Genomic DNA, 22417 nt, shown 5'->3' with positions numbered 1-22417 from the left:
ACACACTAGATCAGTGCCTGCCTTTGCCTAAACCTGTGAAAACTATACCTCTTCTTTCCATTTCAGAAGCACAAAATTTATCAAAAATTCATCCTATGGTTCCAACTCTGCAGATGGGTCACTTAGCCCGCTACATGTATCTGAAGTGAGATCTGACACACAGGGACAAAGAGCTAGATATTTGTAATCTTTATCTCCTCATAAGCACAGGATGAAAGGGCAGTCGTACAGCTGCAGCTGAACCTATAGAAACTAATATAAAAGTGACAGCCAAAAATCTATAGGTATCTGCAAGGAATATTAGGTTTGAGAGATACGGTAGAGAGCAGAGCCCAAACTGTTATTCTTCTCTGAAATTCAGGCTAAGAAGGATAAACCTGTAACTCCCAAGGGAAAGACTCCATCAGGACGATGTCAAGGGCAGTGCAAGGGGCAGGCCCTTTGCAAAGCAGCTCAGATGTATATAGAATAAAATTCTGCTTTCTTGGAGCTTCAGCATAAATTTAGCCTTGAAATGCATCACAGTTGATTTCTAAAGCTAGTATTTTTAGTGCCTAATGTATATTAGAAGAATTTATTCTAACCTCAAGTCAAAGCCAAATTTGTTAGCCCTGTCATCTCTTCCCCCTGCTATGTTGCTTGGAATTCAGGGCACAATTCAAACCTCTGCCATGTTCATATGGACAGTAATGTACAGGCAGCCTATCCTGGAGGCACATTGTTGGGATGCCTAACAGAAATAACTCTAGTAAACATGACTGTAGTCCTTGCTTCAGCTGAATACCTAAAGAACTACTTCGTTTGCTGAATAAATCCAATGTTACTTTTGGACCTGTACCTTACTAAACATTAAAGAAATTAGAATAGAATTTAGATAAATCACTTGGATTAAAAGAACTATAAAATAAAATCTGTGGTTGAACCAAACTCTCTTGTACAAAAGCGCTAGATATTCAGCCTCGTTGTTTCATGCCATACATGTTCTTGTTTACTGAACAAAAGATTTTGATTTGCCTGTAGGTATTGTAAAATTACACAAGGGAAGCATGGCCTTCCTGGAATAGAACAAAACGAGTAGAAAATTTACAAGATACATTGGTATTCAGATGGATCACAAGTTTGCTTAAAAGTTTTATTCTTCATAGCTTGGAATGTTACTCTAAGGGTGCTTAAAAGGAAAAAACTTGGCAAATAAGGCTGTGTCAGCAGAATTAGAAAAGGGGGTATCTTGCAATTCATAAGACAATTGTGGTTCAAAGGTGTGGAGTCTCTGAAGGTGCAATGGAATTGCTTGTCTTGAATAACAAACCTTGGTTTTTCTGTAATGGTGTAGTCTTTGGACAGCTTGGAAAGGAGACGTTAATACTTAAGTAATTCTTTAAGACAAACTTGTTGGATGTCCATTGTGTCTCCTATAAGTTATGGGCTTTTAATGCCTACAACTGACACTGAATTAGTTGAAATAAAAACTTCATAACTTAGCATGCATGTATGCAACTGATATAAATAGCTTGGTTCCAGTAAGTTCTATAGAGTTTTGTGGACTGATGTGGGTTGAAAGGAATCCTATTTGTTTAAGACAGGCTTTCGTCCTATACTGTCAAAATTGGATGAATGAAAAGGTTATATTTATTATTAAGATTAATGATAGTTAAAATAGTTTTAAAAAAATACAGATACAATCTACTTTTTTCTTTCAGGGGCCTCATATGGGTGTTGATAACAACTTGTCAACACCATTTTTGAAAAGATAAGGTTTTCTGGGAAAGATGACCAAGACCAAGGGAAAAATTTGGTTTTCTGTTTTCCAGACACTACAGTTGCCCTTGCTGCTTAGAAATACTCCAGCAGGATCAGATTCTTTTTCCTTGCAAGTTTTCCTGAAGCATGCAATTGAACATGATGAAAAATTTCACTCTAGCTAGACAATTTTCAGTGCTGTCTAAAGGCTGGAGTTAGTCTGTCTTGTCCATCTTCTGCCAAAGAGCTTTGTATAGATTAGATCAGGGCTCCTCAAACTTTTTAACCAGGGGGCCGGCGCGCGGATGCAGTGGCAGGCAGCCATCTGCGGCTGCTTGGTTTCCCCCTCCAACCCCGGGGGGGGGGGGGGGGTGTCTGTAAATACCGGGGGCCGGATTGAGGACCCTGTGGGGCCATATCTGGTCCGCGGGCCGTAGTTTGAGGACCCCTGGATTAGATCAATTAAATAGACTATCACTAGAGTTTCATTTTATTTGATGCCCAGATATTCAAAACCCTGCACCAACTATTCCAGGCACAAGGCCTGACAACCACTCCTCATCAATGCCTTATCTTTTCCACCTCCTCCCTCCATAAGTGTGACCACACAGAGTTTTACTTTCATTTTTTCATATTTATCACCAGCTCTTTGACAGACAATTTTCTAAAGAAAAACTTCTGCAGGCCAGATCCAACTTTCCCAGTTTCAGGCCCTCTACTTGCCAGTTACTTCTATTCTACTTAGTGTGCCAGTTCTTCATATTCATCTCAGGTGGAGCTTGCAGTCTGCCAGTACATGCTTCACTAGTTAATTACCTGGAATGACATCAGGCCCCTAAAAATGAGTTGTCTCTTTAAAGAAAGCTGTTGAGAGGCTACAGTGGCACACTTACACACAGTTCTTGGGTTTTCCCCAGAAGTACTCCCTCTGACAACTTTCTGCTCCTGGGATGATAACTTTGTCATATAATTACCAATAATTTTCATCTGCTTTTGCATTACAGATGTGCAAGACCCCATCCTTGCGTTAATAGAGACAGTATTAATGTAACCTAACCAGTCCTCTAATTTCTGAACACTGCTGTTCAACATAACAATGTGTTTTTCTGTCCTTTCTTTCCAGTTCTATGATGACACCACTTAGATTTTGCATAATTAGTAATACCTTTGCAGAATTAGGTAAGAACAAACACTTGGATGGTAGCCAGACAACATTGCAAACTGCAATCTCCTTTAGCCACAGCAGCTGGTTTGCATCCCATAACACACATAATTTGGCATCTCTAATTCTTTTCTCAACATTCATGTATTTAAATCCTGCAAACCCAAACCCTAGTACATTGCATTTCAGTGACAGAAGTCCTTACTCATGCACATGATTTAGCTCAGGTTGGCCTGGTCCTGCAATCACTATACTAGATGATAACCACCATTGCTTTCAGCTGTTTCTGTACTAGAAAAGACTCACTTTTTCCACCAGCAATGAAAAAGTGAGCTGTGTCCTCATATACCAGTAAGGCCAGTGACTGACTTTCCTTTTTTCAAGACTAAAATGTTGCCACTAGGACTTTCCTCCATAATGCTCTATTTCCCAATCATCCAACCACCTCACAGTCAAATATGAAAAACTCCTTTGTACTGAAGCTGAATATCATGCTGGGCTGCAGCAAATGCAAATAAGATTTTATATATATATATATATATATATATGTATTCTTCTCACAAAGCAGCACCAAGAAAGCTATCTGAACAGCATGAATTTACAAAGAATAGGAATAACTATTATATAGCAAAAGCTTACCCTGAAAGAGTGCTCAGAAACAGATTCAGTTTCTCTTCCAGACACATAGACTGGGACTCCCTTCAGGCATGCACACCACATGTCCTATAGAAAGCAGAATAAAATGGAAGCAAATCACAGAGGGGAAACACCTTACACTTAAGTGTTATCCCAAGAAGAAGTCAGGGTTCAAGAGCTAAGCATTCATGTCTACTACAGAATAAGCTTCATACATCTATAAGCAGTGTTAAACACAAGCAGCTGAGTAGGAGCCTAAAGCTCAGGTCGACCTCAGGTTTAGTATTTCTAGAATTTAGTTTAAGATGTTTTGTGTTATCTTAATTATCATGCTTTCTGTTTATTTCATGAGAAATTAACGGCCTGGATCGAACCTGTATACATTTATCAATCATTGGCAGAATAATCTATTCCTAATATATTCTTTTTGAACTGTGTCTGCATATATCTACCCAACAAATTAGCCCTTTCTACTAGCAGTGCCATTATTCAAGAATATCAAAGCAAAATTTGAAAGACTACACAAAGGTATCTGTCTTATTGAATTTTACTATTTGGGTACTACTGTATTCAGATCAAACATTTTTAACTGCAATTGTGCCTCAGGAACACTCAGTTTTAATTATGAGCTTAATCAGTTAGATTAACCGGTGCTGCATAAACCTGGAAAAAAAGAGCACCATTACTCACTTCTCTTATCTGTTTTTTCTCAACTAATCAGTTGCTAATCTTATACAGAAAATTAAATAATTAACTTTTCATTTTTATTCCTGTAAAACTCATTTCAGCAGTGAATGGATGAGTGTACTTTCTTCATCTAGATTAGTAAGGTAAAAGCATTTTAGCAGAGACCTTTGTTGCAGCATCTAATTATTTCTGTGATTAGTAAGCCTCAGTACTGCAAATACATATGCATGAAACATCTGTATAGTCCTGTTGAATTCAGAGAGCAGCATCAGTATTTTAAAGTTATCCACATAGTTCTAATACTTCAAAATTTGATGACTGGCAATTCTAGGATCCTAAATCTAAAAAAACAACACTGCCCTCGAGGCTTCAAGATTTTCATGACCAAAGCTCCCTACACTTCCACTACTTGCTGTGCACCTAGCCCCCACCATCCCATTGATGGCACTAAGCAATCTGGTGCTTTATCCGTATCAGGATCCTAAGTCTCTACTTTGTTGCTGAGACTGAACTTTAAGGTCATTTCAAAATCTGCCATGATGTCTTCTTGTGCTGCTGGAAGCCCAGCCACTTCAATAAGGAACACTAAATACATTAATCAGCAAGACTCCCAAAATTAGGATGCTGGGGGACTGATTTTTAGGCTCATTGCATATATAACACCATACACATAAACTGTAGTAATACTAGAATACGGTAACCACTGACTGGTTTAAAGGGCCATTTCTCTAAAAATGCCTTTTTCCCCTTATGCACAGTGCACACAATACCATGAGCATTCTAAGTGGTGTTCAGCAATTCTTCTTCATAAAATTAATTAAAACACAAAAATATTTTCCTCTTTTTGAGATATTAAGGAAGCCCAGTTACCTATTAGTATTGCTGTTCCTCCTGGAAAATTTCTAACACAGAACAATGAGGGGTTTAGCCCTTTTATGCATAGAATACTGTGGGATGTGCCTAGGACATGGGCTGAGTTTGTTCTTGCAATTTCTCTGATTCTGCTTTATCTCTGCTGGTGACCAGATACTTTCCACTGTTGTCTTTCTTCATTTTCTCCATGCCAAGAACAAAACAATGCAGTAACTGGACAAAAGGAAGAGATCATCAGTTTATTTGGAACTGTACCAAATAATATTTTCATTCAGAAAATCAAGAATAACTGTCCTTGTTAATACTACTTACTAAGGAAAATTTAGAGACAAATTTGTGTTATCAAATAGTTCAATATGCTTAAATAATTTGTTTTGTCACTTCCCCAATTACAGGATTATTACAAGATTTTGGATATCCTTAATTCAATCAGCACATTTGATTGGGCCATGTATTTCACATTTAATAAAGGACCATAAATTTAATAGTGATTTAATTAAATATACCTAGTAGAAATACAATACATATTATACTATTTGAAATTTCTTTCATACAACATAAGCTCACATCTCCATTAAGCTACTCTATATTTTAAGACATATTTACTTTATAATTATGATTTTGACATACAAAACCAAAGTTACAGAGTTATAGTATTAAATGCTAAAGTTATATTTGGGTATTTAAAATGTAAACATGATAAAAATTACTTACTCCATCAGCAGTGCTATGATTTTTAATAGATTGCACTACAGAAGAATTAGTGGGCAGGGTAAATAAAATTAAAAGCATGCATTAGAGATGAATGAATCTGATTTATTGAAATACATTTTGACACAGCAGTTGTTTCTTGTCAGCTCAATGAGTTTTACTCAGAGGATATCACTTCTGGCCATAATCTACATGCTTCAAATGATAAACTGCTTTACACACAACTGATTTTGTCTGAATTCATGCAAAGTTTGATAAAAGCTGTACTTCTGCTTGTTCATAGTTTATGGCATTTAATGGTGAATTTTAAGACTGTGTTTCTGGAATGTCATGGGTTCAATAAGACAAAAAAATAAATGTTTCCTTGCACAGTGAATATATGCTTGTAATGACTTGAGTAACATCTGATCTTGATTAAATACTTATTTAAAAGAATATAATCTAATTTTTACCATATTCATACAGTCTCAACAAAATACCAAAGTAAACCAACAGTCAGCCTGAGTGCCTGTGAATACCTTGTATAAAGGTACTCCCCAGAACAAACATGGAGAATCGAGAAGCAAGGAGATTTATTGAAAACAGTTTTAAACTTATGAACAGCAATTCTTACCTTATAGGTGTATCCAACATAGACAGATCAGAAAGGATGAAGTATCTCTCAGATTTGAGGTCAGCATATCAGGCTGTTATGACTGAATAGCATTTATAGATGTATTCAAAGAGTAATGGAGTCACTGAAAATAACAGAGGAAAGATTTATGCTCACACACCAAAGAGGTTATTTTGTTCACTGGAACTCAAAATTTCAGTATTTGCCGGCAGACAGTAACTCATAGAAAGTTCTTAACATCATACATTGAACTATAATTTGTTACTGAAAGGTTAAAAGATATTTCCAGTTATCAGTAGGTTACCCTCAACAGCTCATTAGCATTGGACTAAAGCAGAAAGGAAATATTCCAAAGCAGCAAAACAGATGAATGAAAGGTATATAATTTAGATGTAAAAATTACTCCTTTTTCCTTCTGGCTCAACCTGTACCTTTGTCATTCAAACTATTACAACAATAGAACCTATCTGGTTTTAGATTTCAATCCTAAAATCTCACTTTGTCCAAATCTATTAGATTCTGATAAATTCTTAGTGAAACTTGAATAAGAATAGGAAGCCTTCTTTTTCTCTCCTAGTTGCCATAACCAGATAAAATTTATTGAGAAAAAAATTATAATAAGATGCCAGGGATATACTGGAAAGATAATATATCACATATTCAGAGGAAGTAGAGCTATTTTCCCCACTGATATCCCGTGCAAACTGAGAGGGGGAAACAGCAGGAAATAGTACCTGCCCGTTAAAAAGGCTTACCCTTGATTAGTACTTCTACTACGGCTTTTGCTATTTTATTTAATTTTATACACACATGCATACGGTATGAATAAGTGCAGGAATCTGAATATTAAAACTGAATGCCTTTATAATACATCACAGTCAGCTAATATGAGAAGGTTACAATCAATTGCTTTCCCTTGTTTTATACCAGTTTCAGAGAAAAGTATTTTTCAATTAGTACCTCACTCCTTCAGAAATTTTAATTTGTTGTTCTCTTTGAAGAATTTGCACTTAACATTCAAATTAACATAAACACATAAACATATCTTTGATAATCCACCATTTCACCTCAAATAAAAGGACAAAGAGGTCTGAGTGTAAAGGGCCTATTTTATCCTTTATGGGCTGGGGAGGGTAAGATTTCCCCAATCACCCAAGAGAATTCAGTGTTTAACTTATTTTGATGCTTTTGTTAATTCCGTTAATAAACTACCTATTTATCAAGATTTCACCAAGGATGCATAAGTCTGGCTTTTTTTCTATTTCAGTATGGTATAAAATGGCAGATAATCACTTTGTGATTAACAGGTACAAGCAGACCTCCCACGTTATCTCCTTTTTATGAATTTATTTAAGTCATCACTATTTGGTATGCCCCTGATTTTCAAAGTTTGCAGATGACTTAGAGTTTATGTGTTGTTTGTTGCATTATTATTTTTTTTAGTTGGATACACAATGAATGATCTCATTTTTGAATGGCAAGAAAAGGGAGCAGTTCAAGTAGCAGAAGGTCTCACTCTGCCACAGTTTCTGTTGAAAGAAGAAAAGGATTTATGTTACTGCACCAAGCATTACAATACAGGTAGGAAAGTGTATTAGTGATTAAAACTGGAAAGACATTTAACATTTATTGTTAATTTGGAGAGGTTGTTTTGTGGTTGTAGTTGTGGGGTTTTTTTTATATTCTCATTGAACACACAAAGATAAAATGCACAAGTGCATTGTGCAGGATAATAGTCTTAAATAACTGACACAACAAAACAAATCTACCTGAAGGCTGATCTAACTGCTCTTTCAGTAAACTTAAGAAAATACATAGCTGAAATAATTCAGAAGCAATTCAGTCAGGAGTTTTATATTTACAGTGGGTGCCATGACCACATCTACACTGTGGGATCTGAAGCACCACTGATATCCAAAGGTCCGTATGTTATGCACTAAGCATGGTTTGGCTCAGTCCAGAAAAAGGGACACAGAGCTGCCAAGCCAGCTATCCCTGCCCTATTTCATACAGCAAGGGGGCAATGCAAACAAGCTGAAAACATCCTTAACGTACAGTGGCCAGGTGTCCAAACTAGATATGGCCTTTCCAAGTTGAAGCCTTTGTAGAACTGCCATGTTTAGCTTATCATCTCTGGGATTATTTGAAAATTTGAGGTTTTAACATTAATAATATAGTCAGTTTCAATTGTAAAAAAATTATCTGAATAACTGGACAATCACAGGCATAATAATCCTCAAAAAGCATGTATCAATGGCTAAGAATGCATAGCTTCTACCTTCTAATGGGAAAAAAATCAAGAGCTCTTTCATTCTAATCCATATCTTTTTTAATTTATGGTCTCTGGTATGATTCTAGATTAAACATGTCTTGAAATTTAAGATTAGAATGATTCATTCAGATTCTGCCAAAATGGCAGAGGGGAAAAAATTCAATAGGTGGCATTCATAAGGGATGTCTTGTTGCACTCAAAATTAAGGAAGAGCACTTTTCAACACTGAGTTTTATCACAGATGCCATGGTGCCCTAAGGGAGGGAGTTTCTCTAATTTCCATTTAGAGTGGGGAGATATTGGTAGAGACATTTTGAGCACTTTTACTGGTCAAGTACTAACACCTGGCTAATCCTTAAAACCCTTCCAAAAATGGACATACATATCCTATAGCGTGGTGATGTTTTCACTCATTCATCCCTTTGTTAATGGTAATGAAATTCATATTATTCTTTTTTCTTTTTGCCATAATCCTTATGAAAAGGAAATTTTATTTTCTTTTTTTTTTCTCTGTCTCCTTTGAGATCTATAGGCAACCTCTTCTTCCTTCCTAGGACTCTCCTGCTTTTGTGCCATTTTGATGTGTGCATGTAACTGTACTTCTATAACCTGTATAGTGATAATAACAAATGAGAATTTGCAGTAGAAAGTATTCTAATTTTTCCAAAGTTCATTTGGACAACATGATGCATCAAAAATCTCTGAGGAATTAATAATTACTTAATCTGATATTGAACTGTTTTAAAATGTCAGAATTTCCAGTGGTTTCCAAACACCTCACCCAAAGCTGAATTGTACTCTTGCACATTTGTCTAGGAACTTTCATTATAATCATCATAGTTTAGACCTTTTGATTTTGACTGAAACTTCATTTTTTCACTCATTTTGAGCCACTGTTTTTTTTTCATAACATATGTTTCAAGCCTGTTTAAGTTGGTTCATTTTCTTCCAAGCAGAAATAGTAAAACATGCTATGTCTAGGCATAACACACTAGGTTGCATGGGGTCAACTTACATCTATTGTCTTTTTCACTGTGGCCCTAAACTGAGCTGGGAAGCGGGAGCAACAGATGTTATTAACTTCATGTAAAGTCTCATGACTCTCAAAATGTACCTACAAAACAAGTGCACTTACCCCTGTGAACTGCTGTCACATTTAGCTGGGAGAAGGTTTACTGTCGTAACTCTAAAGGACAGTGCAGCCAATCATCAGTCCCTTATATTTCTGTACTGCTTTGGCCAAACTGCATTTCTGTGGCCAAAAAAAATAATAATTGGGCCATTTCCTTTGTCCATAAAAATTCAAGCCATTTATTAATACAGAAAACTGGGGAAGCCTGGATGCAGGCACCCACCGCACACTTCAGATTGAAGACTTGAAAAAAACCTCAGCAAACAAGTACAGTTGCAGCTGTGGGACCTGCCTGTGACAGGTGGGGAGGGGGGAAATGAAATGGTGAGTGACACCAGCTGCAGGCAGAAGGGTACATCCTCACCAGAGGAAACAGCAGAGTGGCCTGCTCTGAGTTACCACACCAAAATTACAGGTAAAAATTTAGAAGAATTTTGGCAGGGCAAACCAGAAAGAAAAGATAGTCTTACTCATGCAGGACTACCTTTGCTACATTCTCCTCTTCAACATAACATTTTCTCCATTTATTTTTTGTTCAAGTCTCCAGTATGATGTTAATTTAATCAAATTAGAGAGGTTTGGTTTGATTTCCAGGAGGGTGGGAGTGCCTTTCATATCTTTCTTACTACTAGTTAACTACTGTGCACAGACTAAAAAATCCTAAATATTATATTAAAAGAAACAACAACTAAGAGTTTCTTTACCTCCATTATGTCACTCGCATATGTGGCCAGTAATGTGCTTTCTTAAGGCACCTGATATGAGATACTGTAGACAGATACTCCTTTAGGATTCTACACACACACACACAAAGAAAACACAAAACAAAAGAAAAAACAACAAACCTAGAAATGAAGCCTGTTTCTCTGGCCTACAACAGATTAGATAAAATTAATTCTTAAAGGAATGCTAAGCAACTGCAGCTGGTATGCAATAAGTGACCAAAGAAGAGTTTTTAATTTAAATTTAGTTACAGCCCAGGACAGAAAGCTCTTCTGAGACATCCTATAAAACAGGAAAAAAACCAAAAGTCTCCCTGTGAAACAAATTAATTTGAAGCTTCAGGACAGTATGTGGAAGCTCATCAGTGCATGTCTCGTCAGTGTTTCATGCCCAATTGAAAATGGATCACTGTAACCACAGCTTGAAAAATAAACTGCTTCTAAATATAGGGACATAACAGTTTCAGCAACGGTACAGCATAATGGCTCATCAAATCTTGTGTTCTGAAGTGATGCAACATTTCTGATCATTTTCATGTTTTCACATTCAATTGCATTTCCACAGTGACAAATTTGGCAAGTGAAGTAGAATCATTAACAACCAGAAAAATCACATTTGAACCATTCCCATTACAAGAATGGTCTTGCTTTACCACATCCTCATTCACCTCCTATGTGACATGCATTGCTCCCCTGGGCTTTTATGCAACACCTAATTTTACTTTCAATTGCAGGTATGTTCAATCACAACTTCAAAAAGACCCATATATGATAGCATGAATATGTACATAATAGCATTGGCTAACAGCCACAAACAGAAATACTCTGAATCTTGGCTTTATTTATACACCACGGGTAACACGCTAAACCTGCACTTGCATGGTGCTGCTCAGAACAGTCTTACATAGATTAATGGGGTTTGGCTCAAAGTATTGCACATAGTGGTCCTGGAAACAGTGGTTGCTACACCCACCACCAGAGCCGATGGGTTCTCTATGTGACCCTTCCTGATGAGTCTGTATGCTTAAATCTGTGATGCGAAAAATGGCCCACTTCCTTAACACCACATTCCCCATTCTCCTAACACATACTTCCCAAACACCATCTTTTCTCGTGATTGCTTTTGTTCCCCCTTAATGTCAAACAAGTTGCTTAACAACCTGTAGACTGCCCCTTCTAGGCCTTACCTTCAACTGACTTAACGCCTTATATTGGGCCATTGTGCTGCCATCAGCATAGCAACTAAAGGAGACATAACTTTGATGCCTTCTTCTGCCAACAAGAACTCAAACAGCTACTTGTTTTGATAAACACCTAAACCACTCTTTTGGAGACTATAGCAATAATTTTTAAGCCATGCTTTTTTAACCCCTTGGGTCCACTTCTCAGAAAAGGGTATTTGTACTTTTTATCCAGGAGGTATTCTATGGGCATGGAATCGCTGAAGCTGCTCATTCCTTCACTGAAAAAAAGAGAAATTATAAATATATATATATTTATATATATATATAAACACATATATTTAAAAAAAATTGAAAAACAGAGTCTGACAGGCTGAGGATGTGACCAGTCCTAGACACAGAAAACAGCACTGCCTGAGTCCAACGGGGCATTTTTCTCTGCAGAAGAGACTTCAGTTGTCTCCCTTGCGCTGATGAAAATTTACACATTCTACCTTAAAGATTCATTGAATAAAAATTGATCAGCTTTCCTGGAAGTAGAGACATTACATCTAGATGTCCTTGATATTTATGTTGCTATCAGATCCTCCTTAGTTTCTACTTCTCCCCCCTCTGTCCCTCCTAACACATTATAGCATGTGACTAGTCTTTCACCTCACAAGACTTCTGTTCAACTCAGTATTTCTTCTGATGATTTCTGTTCAACTTGATAACTACCTAGCCTTCCCTGTACAACTGCTGCCTACCTAGTTGATCCCCAGCGTGTACAAGTGCATGGGGTTACCCCATTCTTATTGCAGAAATGTACATTTGTCTTTAATGACTGTCATAATGTTGCAATGGGACCTCCAGCCTATGGAGGTCCTTCTCGATGGCAGCTTGGTCCGCCATTCTGAGAGAGATGGGAATTGCAAGTGCAAAGCCATCAAGTTGAAAAAAAAATAGTTACTATTTTCCACATTTATTTTCAACTTTCCTTTACTGCAGTCAATATCAGTCTTACATCAATGTTAAGTTTATCACCTGCCCCAGGTTTGTTTCCAAATAAGCTATGTAAAGTCACTTCCTTCCTGACCAAGAACTTACGTAGTCAATGGCAAGTGACAGCATCAGCACTGATACCCCGCAATATGCCACTGATATTCACAGTCTGACTTGAAAAAAAAAATGGATGGCAGTACATACTTACAGTCATTTTGTGAATCTTGGCTTTAGATAGATAGACACCAGCCGAATATATGAGCACTCATGTATTCTATATACTAGACACTCAAAAATCATCACTTCTAGTCAGGCTGCATGATCTTAGTTATAGCCTCATTTTACGACAAGGAAAAGCCAAGTACTTTTATAAGTACTTTTTATCAGCAAAATATACTCAAATTGCAATTCATATTTCAGTGCAAATTGCAAAAAAGTGTCTGGAGACTGCACTTACCAAGTGCTGCTTTATTACCCTGTCTCCTTGTCCTTATTATATATAAAAATAATTTCAGCTAACTTTACTTATATATAGTCAACTTTATAAAGACAGTCTCTTTGCACACACACAGAATTTATGGACTGTCTTGTGTACTTAAGAAATTTTATCACAGGAAGGCAAAAGGACAGAAAGTATTTAACTGTATTTCAGTAATAAGTAAAGCAGAATGTCTCTAAAATGATGGTGGAACATTCTGGGAGGAATAAAAAGGAAATCTTTTTACTGTACAAGGTAAACTCGCTTGCCTAGTGGTGATTCCGGTAATGACTCAAACAGGAGAGAAAGTATAAAGAGCAGTACTGCCTCATGGAAAAGTCAATTTATATATTTCATTCTCCTTCTCCACGCTTTCCGTGAAAATCATCTGCCATTATGTTTGTGGTGTGATACATAACACACTGTGCTTTGTAGCCAAATAAGCTTAATTATGGTCTTCTTTTAGCAGATGCAGAGCAAAAAGGAAGCTGGTAAAAAAAACGCAGAAGGAAAGTGTTGGTAGTCCATGCCATCCCTCATGGCAGTACAGTTGTATTTCCTTCTGAGAATATGTCTGGTTTCAGCCAAACAGTTATTTCAGTTGTAACACAAAATAGTCCTCAGAAAATTATTTTAGCATTAATAACTTTAAAAGTAAAAAGCTTTCTATTTGGTGTTTTGGGGCTTTTTATCATTAATCCAGTTTGTCTGAGGACACTTGGAACCAATACCTTCACTCCTACTAAAGGCAACAGCAATCTTTGCCAGGATGATTCCATCCTGTGTACTAGCTGATAATCTGAAACATTAGGGCTCACGTATGCAGGGCTTGTAACAAAATCCTTGATTAATTACATGATGAGTAATTTTGTTTCAGGACAATACTGATCAAAACTTCATCTGTCTGGGGCTCTAACACAGACATACATAAAGGACTAGGTTTTCTACTACCTAGCACACTGATGTGTCCCAGCTCATGATGAGACGAGTGTCAGAACCAGCATTAGGGAAGGGCTGGAAAAATACAGCAAAGGGGAACTCTATGATGGCCTGCAGTTAGATATTTTTTTATTTATTTTGTATATATATATATGTATAAATATAAATAAAATGTACTATTCTCAATGTGAATTGTCCTGCAATAGACATTTGGTTTGAGTAAATATCGGTCCTTTTTTCCTTCTTACAAGGGTACAGAGACTAGACAAGAAAACTCAAAAGGATTGCAATGGCAACAATTTAGTGAAAACCTGGGAATCCAAGGTATTAAACATTAGAAAACAGTCAAAGTCATAAAGTACAGTAGCCGAGTTGCATCAATCCATCCATACAAAAATCTGTTTTGAGTCCCCCTATTGTTTTGTCGTATAAGAAGTCTTTAACTTTTGATTTTAGAAGAGAGGACTGTCTACTTTTCTGTCTATAGAGAAAAGTGTGTCAGCTGGCTTTTGTACTGTGTTATCTTTTCCTCATAAAATGAAGAACTGATTTTTCTAAGTCTAAAAATGGAAAACACTGCAGAGGTTCAGAATAACATCTAGAAATAAATACTCTGTCTAACACAATTTTCAAATTCAGATTGAGCTTGAATGCTTAGGATCTTTATGGGGAGTAGAAGAATTGAGCTGCATAAGAAAGGAATTTCCAGAAGACAGAGAAATGGGAGAAGCTCTGTATTGTATTAGGGATCTAAATGTAATTCAGCCATTTAGGCTGAGCATATCCTAGCCACTGGAGAAGTCTCATTCTCCCTTTCCCCTTTCCTGCTATCTTTTAGTACTTAATTTCACGTTAAACCTGTGTCTCTAGCTGTTGTTCAAGGAAGAAAATGCAGTGCTAGAAAATGCAATGACCATCATCACAGTTCAATTGTCCCAGGACTCTGTTAGCAAATCTCCACAGCTAGCAATATTTTAGCCCTTGGGCTGCCTGTTTGTTGGTTATCGGTTACTGGTAAAAACAGAATTGTGTGGCCTACATCCATATTGACAGATGTATAGTAAACAGAATATAAAATATCCATTTCCCAGATCTAAAACTTATACTCTGTAGGGCTCCATAAAGATTTATTCAGATTTGCCAACCTTAGTTAAGTTCAGTTTTGCTAATCTTTGAATCATTCTTTATTCATCAAGTATAAAATTCTTATATTAAGTAACTAGTTTAATGTAATATCTTGAAGCTGTATAGTCTTTAAGCCACCGCCCTCTCTATATCCATAAAATACTTCACAGTAGATCACTTAATAGTATTAGCAGTGGCTTTTCTGATAAGGAAGGACAGACTATGGCTTACTAGTATCTAAAGTAGTGTCAATAACCAGAACCTTCAGCAGATATCTCACCATTCTGCATGAATTAATAGTTGAATCTCTGCATGCTTAGTTCCTTCTTTTTTGTTTACACATTAATTTTCTGATTTCTTATGTTATTAATTTCTAATGTCATAGTGATTTAATAAATTTTATTACTCTTACCTTTATTGTTTCTTAGGCACACTGTTTCCTTGGCTCAGTTTCCTAAGGTGATTCCCCATTATAAAAACTTTCTATGTAACTTCTGAAACAGATACTCAGCCTTCCTCGGTTGAAAACTGTAAACATGATCGTGACACTGTAAGGATACAGTAAGAAAAGCTTCCCCTGGGGGATATCTTAAGGGTTGCTTAAAGGGGACAAATATATTTAAGCTCTACCAACTACTGCCTCTGGAGCAGTTTGAGGCAGACAAAACTGAAAAGAAAGACTCCTTATAGCCTGAAAGCTACTACTTACACTTGATTTCCCTTGCACATCCTACACTGCTGGCAGTACCTTTAATGACACAAGCATACTGCTGCCTGCATAGCCCACTGCTTAAACATCACTTGCCTTGGTCAGAGGATGCTGTGTCATGTGAAGGTGTGTTAAGGTAAAAAAATGTTCTCCTCAGGTTACTCACAGTTGGCCACAGCAGCAACAACCAAAAAAGAATATGTGACCTAAATGCTAACTCCCAAGAAAAGCTACTTATACTTTCTGGGAGAAAGAAGAATTACATAGACTGACTGGAATATACATTTTTCCACTACAGCATTGGTTTTACTATGTACACTGTATGGTAATCATACCAGCCCAGCAGATCTGACATTGTTACCAAAGCACATGTGTAAGAGAGACAAATGCACAATCATGTGCATATATACCAGTACATTCACTTCATATGCATGGGTACAGCACACAGCAGTGCAGCACTTTTGGTGCCTTCGGTGCACTTGAATCCCTGGTTAGGCTAGACTTACAAACGCCAAGAACATTACCTCTGTTTCAGGAAAAAATGCTTAGCTGTTTTTTTTCTTTTGCATTACAAAAATCTGTCCATTGTGTGCGTGTCTGTATTTAGCTCTGGTCTGAAACTAGCATCAGGCCTTCATTTGTTACTCAGCCTCAGCAAAACCACGATACCACAAAGGTGCATATACTCCTCCTAGCCACTCTCCATGACATTTGCAGTGCATATTAGAATGAACTAGAGCTTATCTTTTACGTACTGTAATGAATTATTAGACCAGTGTTCTTAGTTGCTTGTCTATCTCCTTCCCCAGCTGAGCTGACTTCATGGGTATGTCTCTTCTGATCTGTTCAAGCATCCAGTCAAACAGATAAACCACAGCTAACCTGGATTTGAAATTGAAATGGAAAACATGAAGAGAAAGAAGGCCCACAGCTAGATGCTGGCTTAAGTGGGGAAACAACAGCACAGCCTCTGCTGGCTGCCTCCTAGCTGAGGCTCACATCTGCTAGTATAAATGTTCTTTTTCCATTCTGCTTCATTAGCCAGGTTTATGCAGGTGGTTCTGATATCAGAAGAAGGGCAAAAAAAAAAAGTCACACGTTCCACACTTAGACCAGCAATTGCAGTGCCAAGACACTCCCAACTGCCGCCTTGCCCCAACAGTCAGCAGTGGAGTAACAGAGAGAAGTATGCACCTGGGTGGCCACCAGCCTCCCTGAGGAGTTGCCACATACTAATTTTTCAGTGCTACACTAGAACAGAACAGACGAGGAGCACAGTGGTCTTGTCTGGGAAACAGTAGACTTATGACTGGCATGTCCATAAACTCAGTGGGCCTAAGGCAAAGGCAGGAGTCTACGTCACACATTTTGTGGAGTTAAGCAAAGGTACTTTACCACTTAGAGACACACTTCACCTTTTTTTTTTGGCTTTTTTGTTTTTTGTTTGATTGATTGTTTTTTTTTTTTTTACCTTGGCCGATGATGTTTACAAAAGTACAAAACCAAGAAAAAAATCATTCAGTATAATTCCTCCGACACATCATTCAGTCCTAGTTCTGGCCTCTTCATCATCCTGTCTCTTTTCTCTCCTTTTCTGTGGTTACTGTATATTCCATCTGCAATTCTTTCATTCAGAATCTCTTTCATTTTGTTAGGGTTCTGTGGTCCACAGCTAGTCCTCTCCTTCCTCTTAGTTCAGATAAACCTGGCAAACATGCAACTACATAAAAATAATCCACATCAGAGCTAGTATATTATTTATTGCTCTCTGTTTAGGACCACAGTATTTTTGTGCTGAGAGCTCTGTAATAATTCAAGCCCACTTGATTACTCAGAAGAGAAACTCAGATCTCTTATCCCACCTTTCTTTGGAGAAAAAAAAAATGTACAAGCAATAGCCAATGTTTATTGACACTCCGGTTATGCATAAATTACCCATTCTGATGCTCCTTAGTTTTCCTTCCTAATTTGTTTTGAAAGAAGAGTATAAGACCCTATAAGAAGGAAATGTTGCATGCTGAACTGTAATTCTGGCTGATGTGATGCCAAATAAAATGGCTTTACAAAAGACCTAGATTTGTTAGATGCATTTCTGTCACTACTTACCACCATGATATACTGTGATGTATGAGAGATAGACTACTGCTTTCCAAGGCTGCTGAATTAATAGGTGTCACAAAAAAGGAATCTTCTGGGTAAGGACCAGTTTGAAGTAAGAATATGATTCTGACAAAGGCCAGTCAGTGCAGAACTTCTAGTCAGGCGGGGCGTACTGAACTGCTAAGCAAAAGAATGCCTTGTGTCAGTATCCTTTTGAAGATACTGGAAGAGAAATGTAGGTGAAAACCCTGGTAGACACCAAAATTCCCATTCACTTTGTTAAACAAGGACTGCATCCCTTGATTGAAGCAGAAATCGGTTTTGAAGCTGGGGCAGCAGATGGTTGAGCCAGGATTTGGGACACAGATTGCAGGAGTGTAGATAGGATTCAGAAAACATGAGCAATTAGGAATGGAACTAATAATTGAGCCAGCAGATATAAAACTCCTGAGATATCACAACAATTTAAAATTGAACATCATAACCATCATCTTACGAAATATTTTTTTACTGCCTCAGCAGAATAAAAATTTCATCCAATAACATTTACTATGACACCATAGAAAGAACTAATAGCCTTTTAAGAGAACTATTATGAAAATAATGAAGTTCAGAAGATATTTGCAAGCACTTAATATGTCTAGAATAAAAACATTTTGGTTTTAATTTCTCTGAAATTCATTTCTGTATGCCTAACACTATTGTCACAGTATAATACACAATATATTAAATTAGTATAGGATAAGCTCGTAAAGAAGTCCGTTACATAAATTCTGTTAATGTGATAAATATTAAAGCACTATTAATGTGGAATGATTTGCTATAAAATGGCATTTTGGTAAATATAAATGGATTAGGAAAATATCTATCAAAAACTATTGGAAAACATAACCAAACGACTTCATACAACTTCAGAAATAAATAACTATATAGCTTTCATGTTAAACTTAGAATTAGTAAATGCTTTCATTCAAATAAGGAAGAAATCTGAGGTATGTATGTTTCTGCTGTAAGAAACTGTTTCACATATACTTTATTTACAGTAATAGCATTGCCTCCAGCACCATTCATATGTGACTAATATAAGCATTGAGCAGAATTAGAAACTATAATGAGACCAGGTCAAGATCTGTGAAATACTCTACAGTTTACAAGGTTAAAAAAAAAAAAAAAAAAAACAAAAAAAACCACACTCAATCTGGATAAGAGAAAGGAAATGGTTTTATGCTTCTATGAGCTAACAATAGATTATTTTGTTGTTGTTGTTGTTTTTCTCATTTGCTTAAAGCAGTAGAATTTACTTGATGTGCACTACCTGGAAAAATAAGGTCATTCAATTAGCTTTCTGAAGTTGTCTAATATCAAGTCCTTGATTTCTGTTTGAATCTTGGTCACTGTACTTTTGAGCTGAAACAGTTTAGGGATCAAGAGAGATTTAGCAGAATCTCCTATTGATAACCTAATGTCCACATTAATCTCACTATATTTTTCCCAAATTCATTGGATTAAAAAAATAAATTTAAGCTTAAAATTGAACCAAAAGACAAAGAAGATGTTATACAATGGGAGATATATATTTACATATAGCTGTATTTTCAAACAATAAGTGAAAAATAAGTGTGATCACACAGAGGAACTTCCCTGTTATAGTGAATTGTGCTTTGGCTTTTATAAGGAAAGAAGAGTTCCAGAGGTTATTGAATTCTTAAATTTTCAGGTTTTCTGTCCCCTTTCTTTCCAGTAGATACACCTGTTATAATGGGAAACATGCATATTAAAAACCACTGAAGAGAAATTAAAACATTCATATTTCATTAGAGAACAAGTACATTTGATGGAGTGTAAATTCTTTAAAGTGTACACTAGATGTTGACAGTAAAGAACGTTCTATTGACTATTTCTTCTTTGTTATAAAAAGGAAAGTTTACGTGTATTGAGGTGCGATTTCACCTTGAAAGGCAGATGGGTTACTATCTCATCCAGATGTACATACCGAGTCTCTTGATTGTCATTCTCTCCTGGGTGTCATTTTGGATCAATATGGATGCAGCTCCAGCCAGAGTGGCTTTAGGCATAACAACTGTACTGACCATGACAACACAAAGCTCAGGTTCACGAGCATCTCTTCCAAAGGTAAGCAGAATTTCCTTTGTACCACATTAGTACAAAGTCATAATGTTATGTGGCAAATAAACACCTTCAGTCAACCATATGTGTTTTAATTGTTAGCATTTAAACATCTTCTAAAGGAGATAAATAACTTTGAAATACTTAGAGGTTCTTTGAGTCACCAATCAAATATACTCTATTTATCCCCATCTCAACTATTTAGCCAACTACATACCTACTAAATTCCATAAACCTCAGCAACTGATGAAAGCAACGTTATTCAGTACTCCATAAATTCTGCTTAACAAATGACTAGCTCGTCCTTTTCCAGATCCCAGTCTCTGATGACGTGCTAGCAGATATGACTGAATTTCTAAAGGTCATAGATTCCAAACTGTTCTCAATTACATTCCTTTCTCAAAACCTGCCTACATTACAATGTAACTCGACTAGTTACAAACACATTTACATCAACATGTAGAAAAATGTGAAGCTAAATAGCTCCAAATAATGGTATAAAGAATCACTCACCACACAATGTAAATAATGTATTTCTTACATATTTCTATAAGTATTTAAGATTTCTGACCTGCCATTGCTTTAAAGATTTTGTTTTTCATTTTAAGGGTTATTCCTTAACCATCTTCACATGCCATTGCAGTTAGTAGAAATAAAATATGTACAATAAAAATGTACAAAGTCTACTTCTATATTAGTTTTAACATGCAATATTCAGGTTGGCTAATTAGATTTTTTCCTAAGTAAAATAGATACCTTTAACAGAAGTGAGTGTTCTTTGTGCCTCATATATATGCATCCAAACGTAGCATCAACACATAAGAAAATAGAATGCTGTAAAAACTCAGAAAAGCAACAACCTAAGAGGTTACCCAAGAGAGCTACGTATGTTTTCATCACATTTTTGAGGTCTGAAGCTATGTTGGCTTGTATGAAAAAAAGCTCTTGCAGATTTGCAGAGAGAGGGAACAGGCCCTAGTTTTCTACTTCAGATTATATCCTGCAGCTGAGCTTGGCAATAAAGGATTGCAACGATTCCATCCACCCTGTAACTGATTTTCAATACTTCCACTGTGTCAACATTACAGGACTAATTTTGAACCTATATTTTTGACTTAACATGCCTAAATTAGCAGTGAATGAACACATCAGAGTTCGTCATATATCTCCTTCCTGCCACCTAATTTCTATTTCAGGGCTTTAGATCAGCTCTGTTATAATACAGGAATTCCCACTGGTCCCACTATAATCTATTCTATGCCTCCTTAGTATCATTCACAGATGTCAGGAGGACAAATAGAGGAAGAGCATGTGCTGCTTCTGGATTATTTGGTTTGTGATAAAATACACAGTACACTATGAGGAACCATTAATGAAGTAAACAGTAAACACATTTTGTGAAAGACCACATTTTCAAAAATAATATTTAATGCTTACAGATTGAATTGTTGTCCTTCTTATTAGCTGGCTTTCATGCTAAATGTTGTTTGATGGAAGTAGTGTTGGGATGTGGAGATATTAATGCACTTCCTCCTGATGTGAAATACTAAACTTCACATCTGTGGTCTTAACATATTCAGTCTTCTGTTCTATTCTCTGCACAGGTGTCATATGTCAAAGCGATTGACATCTGGATGGCTGTGTGTCTGCTCTTTGTATTTTCTGCACTTTTGGAGTATGCAGCTGTGAACTTTGTGTCAAGGCAGCATAAAGAACTTCTGAGATTCCGTCGCAAGAGGAAGAAGAACAAGGTAAAAGTTACCATATACACAACTTTGCAAGAGAGTCTGAGATTGATTTGTGCCAGGATATAGGGTTAATTTGGTAAACATACTGTAGATTAAAGTGGCAATACAAATAATATGGCAGCATAGAATGAAATTCACTATAGGCAGAGGGTCACTACAAGGACTATGCACTGCATAAATCCAACTTGAATTCCTAAAAGAGGGATTAAGAAAGATTTAAATGAGGCATGGGCCATGTGGGAGCCATCTGTACAAGCATGGATTTCACTCTGTTAGAAGAGTTACATTATACTTCAGTGGATGAATGTTACTGGTGCTTGCAGCAGTTTGTACTATACTGAGATTCAACAAATAATGTTTCTTAATTTCATTCTTGTATTCAGTTCAAAGCCTTAACAGATGTGTTTCATGTAAATATTATTTTAATACAAAAAATACTTATTCAATTGATATTATTGGTGGAAGAACAAACATTTCCCTT

General features: G+C 36.6%; 1 protein-coding gene across 5 annotated transcripts in view; it reads left to right on the top strand.

The window, feature by feature from the left end:
* The window catches only part of GLRA3 (glycine receptor alpha 3), a 91655-nt gene that overhangs the window by 55900 nt on the left and 13338 nt on the right, over nucleotides 1–22417 (top strand). For 4 of the 5 annotated variants that reach the window (XM_037389932.1, XM_037389940.1, XM_037389923.1 and 1 more), the window contains exons 6-8: nucleotides 7866–8003; nucleotides 19980–20194; nucleotides 21793–21939. In XM_037389932.1, the coding sequence (XP_037245829.1) occupies nucleotides 7866–8003; nucleotides 19980–20194; nucleotides 21793–21939 (500 nt within the window). The remainder of the gene's footprint in view (nucleotides 1–7865; nucleotides 8004–19979; nucleotides 20195–21792; nucleotides 21940–22417) is intronic. The other variant, XM_037389949.1, reaches the window with a different exon arrangement.

This window comes from Falco rusticolus, chromosome 1 (genome assembly GCF_015220075.1).
Source record: "Falco rusticolus isolate bFalRus1 chromosome 1, bFalRus1.pri, whole genome shotgun sequence".
NCBI classification, from domain to species: Eukaryota; Metazoa; Chordata; class Aves; order Falconiformes; family Falconidae; genus Falco; species Falco rusticolus.
The sequence above is the reverse complement of the archived record's forward strand: the minus strand, read 5'-3'. Positions and strand labels throughout refer to the sequence as shown.